Raw genomic sequence first — 7142 nt, 5'->3', positions numbered from 1 at the left:
TTCTTATCGGTTTAACAACTCCGTTCGGTAATTAGTACAAACCTAGTACAAAACTAACATAAACAATGATATCACAAAAAAATGCCTGGCATAGAAATGTAGTAATTTTAATTTTCACATCAATACATTTGAAAAAAAAAAAGAAAAAAAAACTATAAAAAAGAAAAGAAACAACTGCCCTTAAAAATTAAACTACCCGTTCTGCCCGTGTTTAAGCTACCAAGTTCACTTTTGCCGTCTTGGCGTGGTCTCGACATTTCTCTTCTGTTTCTCTCTCTTCTCCTCTCTTCAGATCGCGAAATACTCGTTCGAAAATTTCTTGATCGAAAATTCTGCTTCTAAAAACAAGATCATCTGCAAACCATAGATCTGTTGGAATTATCAATTTTGATTTATCACAGAAGAGTACGAAATCAAAGGAAAATTGTATACCTAATTTTGTGATTTGCTGCAAGGATTTAGGGTTTCTGTTTGGAAAATGAAAGTAAGAAGGGATCTAGGGTTCGTTTTGACTTAGAATTACTAGATTTTAGGGTTATTTTGTTTAGATTACAGTTGGGGGATTTGATGGTTCACGTTTGGGCTGAAGGATTTGGGATTGAAATTGATAATAATAGAGGTGAAAATGATACAAGAGAATTATTATGCATGGGCGAGAAGGTGGTGAAGTTATTAGGAACCCCATACGGCATATGTGGTCGGTCCTCAATCTGGGTAGTAAGATTGTAGCTGCTGATTCTTCCATCCCTAGTTCTTCCTCTGAATTTTTTTGCAAGGTACTTCCTTTTTCTAGGGTTTTCACTTTTTTTTATTAAATTTCGTTAATTGAAAGTTTGATTTTTTTGATTTTTAAGGTTTTGGTTGAATTAAAGGAAGGGGTTCGAAGATATGCTTTTGCTATTGTTGAATTACTGTTCATTTGGTGGATTCTTAAATCGATAATTGATTTTTTTTTTTTTTTGATAAGTGTAATTACGTGTCTCAATTTTTGATAGTTAATTGTGTTTGGGCTGGTAGGTTATATCAGTCCAGGATCAAAAATTAATGTTAATCTGAATGGTTCCGAAGATTTAGCTTGATCATGCTTTGCATTTAATTTTTCTTTAGGTAATTGCAAGAGTTGTGGACATAAATAGAGGATACTAGATACGGTTTCGTCATCCTGAAATAATGCATTTTTCATGATTTCGTCGCTGGTGAGAGTAGATTTCTTTTGTTATTTTTGGTAAACTAGCAAGCGTTTTTAAGTATAACAGACTTTTGAGGGGTCTTTTCTTAGACATGGTTTAGTTCAATACAAAGTTCTGATTGTTACATTGGTAGGGGAAGGTTATCTGTCATATAGGCGTTTTATCATAAAGACATTATAAAGGATTGACCTAAGCTGATAGGCGATAGCGTTGGTTTCACTGGAAGAATATTGATTACTCTTTAAAGGGGGTTGAGTCTAAATGTTAATACTCATATCTTACTTCTTAGATTAACATTTATTTTCCTACTTAGCTGATGTCATTTTCTCGATTATGCACCATTTACTTATCTACTTCATGCTGAAGTTTTTCTCGCTTTGTAGGATGGTCGCAAGGTTACTGTAGGTGATTGTGCACTTTTCAAACCCCACCAAGAAAGCTCTCCACCGTTTATAGGAATAATTCGTAGTTTAACATCAGAAGAAGAAGATCATTCAAAGTTCCGTGTGAATTGGCTTTATCGACCTGTTGATGTAAACCTTGGGAAAGGCGTCTTGCTGGAAGCCGCTCCCAACGAAGTTTTTTACTCGTTTCATGAGGATGAAATACCTGCTGCATCATTACTCCATCCTTGTAAAGTTGCATTCCTTCGTAAAGGTGTTGAACTTCCTTCAGGGATATCCTCATTTGTATGCAGGCGAGTATATGATACTACAAACAAACGTTTATGGTGGCTAACCGATCAAGATTACATTAATGTAAGTCTCATATTCATACTTATACACTTCCATATGTCCACTGGAATTAGTTATCCAATACATTTGATTCTTCACAGGAACGACAGGAAGAAGTAGATAAGTTACTGGATAAAACACGTATAGAAATGCATGCAGCTGTACAATCAGGAGGACGTTCTCCAAAACCTTTGAATGTTTCTACCTCAGCACAGCAGTTGAAACCTGGTTCTGATAGTATACAGAATAGTCCTAGCACATTACCTTCTCAGATTAAGGGGAAGAAAAGGGAGCGTAGTGATCAGAGTTCTGAGCCGGTTAAACGAGAACGTTGTATAAAGTCAGAAGACGGAGATTCTAGCCAGTTTATTTGGAAATCTGAGATTTCTAAGATAGCAGAGAAAGGAGGTCTTGTAGACTTTAAAGGGGTTGAAAAGCTGGTGCGACTCCTGCAACATGACAGTGCTGAGAAGAAGCTAGAGTTGGGTGGCAGAATAATGGCTGCGGAGGTCATAGGAGCCACTGAAAGGAATGACTGCCTTGGGCAGTTTGTGCAACTCAACGGACTGGCTATTTTGGATGAGTGGCTCCGTGAAATGAAAGAACGTGATGGTAGTAGTCCCAAAGAAAGTGATAAGCAGGCTGAAGATTTTCTTTTGGCTCTGCTTCGCGCACTTGACAAGCTACCTGTTGATCTTCATGCTCTCCAGAATTGTAATGTGGGCAGGTCTGTGAATCATTTACGTACTCATAAAAATTTGGAAATACAGAAGAAATCTAAGAGCTTAGTTGACACATGGAAGAAGCGTGTTGAAGCAGAAATGAAGATCATCGAAATGAAATCTGGAGCGGCTAGGGCAGCTTCTTCTCCTAGTAAGCAATGCATCTCTGATATTTCTCATGCAGGAAGCAGACGTACGGGGGTATCCTCTGAGTGTATTGCAAAGAGCTCCGTGTCACAACCTTCTGCAACAAAAGCAGCATCACTTAGGCTTGGCCAAGGTGATGGTGCTAACAAGACATCCCCCGGGTCTGTGAAATCATCAGTGCCACTGCTTTCAGCAGCGGCAAGTTCAAAAGATTTAAATGGAAAGTTAGTGCATAAAACTGCTACTCCTGATCCGTCAGTAACCGTCAAAGAGGAGAAGAGTAGTGGATCCAGTCAATCGTTGAACAACAGCCAGTCATCATGGAAGGAGGATGCTAGGAGCTCCACTGCTGGTTCTATGAGCATTAATAAGACATCTGGCAGTGCATCTCGCCATCGGAAATCAGCCAATGGTTTTCCTGGATCAGTTGTATCTGGGGTTCAAAAGGAAACTTCTATCAACAGATGTATCTCCGGAAATAGGAATGCTACGTCAGAGAAAACTTCCCAGTCGGGGTCGACTTGTGAAAAGACTCCTGATGTGCCTGCTGTTGATCACGGAAACCACAGACTTATTGTCAGGCTTCCAAATCCTGGCCGCAGTCCTGCACGGAGTGTAAGTATCTCCTCATTAGATGACCCTTCTGCATTGGTGAGCCGAGTTTCTTCTCCCGGAGTCCCGGAAAGTAGTGACCAATCCGATCGAAAAGTAAAAGTAAAATGTGATGCTACTCGAGTTAGTGTTGCTACTGATGTGACTACAGAATCATGGCAGAGCAGTGATGTGAAGGGTGGATTGGTGGGTTCTGATGCAGGTAATGGATCAGCCGATGGCATTACTGGTGAAGAGGCAGGAAAGTTGTCAGAACCTTCCAAAATTATTTGCTCATCCTCGGGAATTGAGCAGGGAGTTGCCTTTGGTGAACCTAAGCAAGGAAAGTTGAAGGAAGCTTCACTCAGCTCTATAAATGCTTTAGTTGAGAGCTGTGTCAAAGCTAGTGCGTCTATCTGTGGTGGGGACGATATCGGCATGAATTTGCTTGCGAGTGTTGCTGCTGGAGAGATGTCCAAGTCAGAGCAGGTTTCACCAATTTGTTCTCCTAAGAAATGCATAGGTGCTGAGCCGGAGTGTGTGTCAAATGATCCAAACTCAAGGTTATCTTCTGAAGACGGGACAGGTAGATTGCTAACGAAACCTGAAGCCAGTTTAGAGAAGCAGGTCGCATCTGTTGATTCATTAAAAGCCAAGGACGAAGTCCGAGATGGTAAAATTCTAACTATGCCGGTTTCTGAAGAAAAACCAAAAGAGGAGCAGCTCCAAGTTCCTGGTATCAATTTGCAACACATGACCAACCCATGCTTAAAGTCCGATGGAATAGCTGGTGAAGCATTACCCTCTTCTGTGGCTAAGCATGAAGGGATTGAGCAACCTTGTGAGAAGAGAACAGGTGTTAGTGGCTGCAAAGATGAAAGAACAGGCTTATCAGGTATACTTTAAAAAAATTCTGGTAATGCATGCAATGTGTGTATATATTTTGGTTCATCTAATTAGCAGTTGATGTTCTTGATGCAGGTCTGAGCGCAAAAGTTGTGAAAGAAGCTGTTGTAGACTCTCCATTTTGTCCATCTTTAGATATGACCGTCCATGAAGGGTCAAACTGTGACATACGGACAAAGAAGAAAATGGTGTCTGGTGTTGATATCCAAGAATTAGGTGAGAGGAACATGATGGAAACTCTGCCTTCTGAAAATGTTTTGCATTTAGAGAATGGCGCTGAAAGAGATGAAGTTTTGGAGGCGAAACCTCTTATAGGGCATACTGAATATCAAAGAACGGAGCAGACAAGTACAGATAATTCAGCTCATGATAATCATATTGCAGGTACTGCTGGCTCAAGTGTTTTGGGTCACAGTGGTGTGGATGGGAATAATGTTGATAGAAAAGTAGGTGCTGGTGGCCATTCCAAAATATCTGCTCCTGATGAAGAACTACCTTCAGTGTCGGTTCAAGGGACTGAGGTATGTGCAAAGCCTACTGAAGCAGAAGAGTTGGAAGAATGTGCATCCACAACAGGAGGTTCCTCCTTGTATGCTGCAGCAGGATCAGACACAGCCACAAAATTGGATTTTGATTTGAATGAAGGAATCCCTTTGGATGAAGGGAACCAGGGAGATGGTACCCCTGTACCTGGAGATTCACCTGCTCCGAACTTGCCCAGCACCTTGCAGTTTTCTCTTCCTTCCATATCGTGCAGCCTCCCTGCTTCGATCACAGTAGCAGCTGCTGCCAAAGGTGGTTTTTTGCCACCAATTGAAAACTTGTCAAGAAGTAAAGGGGAAATTGGTTGGAAAGGATCTGCTGCCACAAGTGCATTTAGGCGTGCTGAACCTAGAAAGGTTCTGGAGATGTCTCTTTGTGCAGCAGATGTACCCCAGTCTGATAGTGCTGTCAAACAAGGTCTCCGTCTATTGAATTTTGACCTGAATGTGGCAGATGAGAGAGTTCTTGAGGACACTGGTTCACAGAGCTACACACATGGAACACAGAAGGAATCTGGGTATATTAACCATCGCGATTTAGGTCGCAGTGAGATGATTGGTCCAGCTGCACCTGGTCGTAGTGCTTTTGCAGGTCTGGATCTTGATTTGAATAGGGTTGACGAAGATACTGATATCTCGTCATTTTCCATGAGTAGTAGTAGAAGATTAGAAGTATCTCTTTTGCCCGTTAGATCATCATCATCGTCTGGGGTCTACTCCAATGGCGAGGTCAATGTCTTGAGGGACTTCGATTTGAATAATGGTCCCGGGGTTGATGAATTAAGTGCAGAACCAACTGTAGTTAGACAGCATGCGAAGGGCAATCTACCATTCCTAGCACCTGTTGGTCAAAGAATGAACAATATGGAGATGGGGGGTCTCTCATCATGGTTCCCGATGGGAAATTCGTATCCAGCTGTTGCTGTTCCATCGATCTTGCCTGAAAGAGGAGAGCAGCATTATCCAGTTGTTTCTGCAGCGGGTACACAGAGGATTGTAGGACCTTCTGCAGGTGGGACCAACTTTGGACTTGATGTGTACAGAGGTCCTCCTGTTCTAGCTTCTTCTCCTGCAGTAGCGTATTCCCCTGCCGCTGCATATCAATATCCGGGGTTTCCATTTGGAACCAGTTTTGCTCTTCCTTCAACCTCATTTGCAGGTGGATCCGCTACATATTTAGACACTTCGGCTGGCGCAGGGCTCGGGTTTACTGCAGTTCCATCACAGTTACTAGGACCTCCTACAGCTGGTCATTACCATAGGCCGTATGTGATAAGTGTTCCTGAGGGTACTTCTAATGCAGGCGGTGGGCCTGAGAGTAGCCGTAGTAGTAGAAAATGGGGAAGGCAAGGTGGTCTAGATTTGAATGCTGGTCCTGGAGGTTCAGACATGGAAGTAGGGAGAGAAGATAGGTATCCTTCAGCTGCTTCAAGGCAACAACCAGTTGCTATTAGTTCTCAGGCTTTCTTAACAGAGGAGCAAGGAAGAATGTACTATAACCATCAGGCAGCAGCTGCTGCAGCAGCATTGAAAAGGAAAGAACCCGAAGGTGGTTGGGAAATGGAGAGATTTAACTACAAGCAGCAACAGCAGCAGCAGCAACAACAACAACAGCCACCCTCTTCGTGGCAACAGCAACAGTAGATGAAAATGGTTTGTAGGAAGAACCAATCCTGTGATGTGAAGAAGGTAGGATGGGCCTTGTTATACAAGTCTAGGACTTCTTTTTGTTACAAGCCATTCATGAGAATGTTGATAGAAATGTTGATTAAAGGAAAAAGAAAATCCAAAAGAAAAAAAAAATGTTTGTTGCTCATCATTATATTAGCTATTCTCAGTCATCGCTGGTTGAGTGAGGCACTTTCAGATATGGCCCCCCCTCCAAAGCATGTGTGTGGTCCTTGTAGTCCTACCATTTTCTCACCGCTTCTACTTCTTTTTTCTTTTAAGTTAAAAACATTTTACCTCCATCACTTGGATGTTTGATTCAGTGTTTGTGGAGGATTTTTTCTTTAGATAAATTTATTCGATGCCCTTGTAATTCCTGTAAATTGTTACCCCTTGAAATGATTTTCATGCCTTTTCCTATTGTGCATATAGCTGAGTTAGTTATTTTCCTCTCTTTTTCATTTTTATATCTAAACCTCTTTGTAAGCACTGAGCATTTGGTAAAAGAAGTAAAGAACCAAAATGTAGCAAAATAAAAAATAAAAAAGTCGCTTCTATCATAAGAAGCCTAATTACTTAGAAGTCTAAATTTCTAAGTAAGATCACAGCAAGAAGTTGTTTTGTGAATTTTCTGTTTTTGCC

General features: G+C 41.4%; 1 protein-coding gene across 3 annotated transcripts; it reads left to right on the top strand.

Moving 5' to 3' along the window:
* Positions 1-215: 215 nt before the first annotated feature.
* LOC113282521 lies at positions 216-6927 on the top strand. Of its 3 annotated transcripts, XM_026531546.1 has the most exons (5): positions 644-776; positions 1108-1196; positions 1574-1948; positions 2026-4279; positions 4366-6927. In XM_026531546.1, exons 2-5 carry the CDS (start codon positions 1182-1184, stop codon positions 6474-6476), a joined length of 4755 nt encoding a protein of 1584 aa, XP_026387331.1. In that variant the 5' UTR covers positions 644-776; positions 1108-1181; the 3' UTR covers positions 6477-6927. The 3 variants fall into 3 exon arrangements, with proteins under 3 accessions (XP_026387330.1, XP_026387331.1, XP_026387332.1); XM_026531545.1 differs by lacking the exon at positions 1108-1196 and having other exon boundaries at positions 216-776; XM_026531547.1 differs by lacking the exon at positions 1108-1196 and having other exon boundaries at positions 653-776; positions 1557-1948.
* The last annotated feature ends 215 nt before the right edge of the window (positions 6928-7142 follow it).

The sequence above is a fragment of the Papaver somniferum genome, chromosome 5 (assembly GCF_003573695.1).
Source record: "Papaver somniferum cultivar HN1 chromosome 5, ASM357369v1, whole genome shotgun sequence".
NCBI lineage: Eukaryota > Viridiplantae > Streptophyta > Magnoliopsida > Ranunculales > Papaveraceae > Papaver > Papaver somniferum.
The sequence above is the reverse complement of the archived record's forward strand: the minus strand, read 5'-3'. Positions and strand labels throughout refer to the sequence as shown.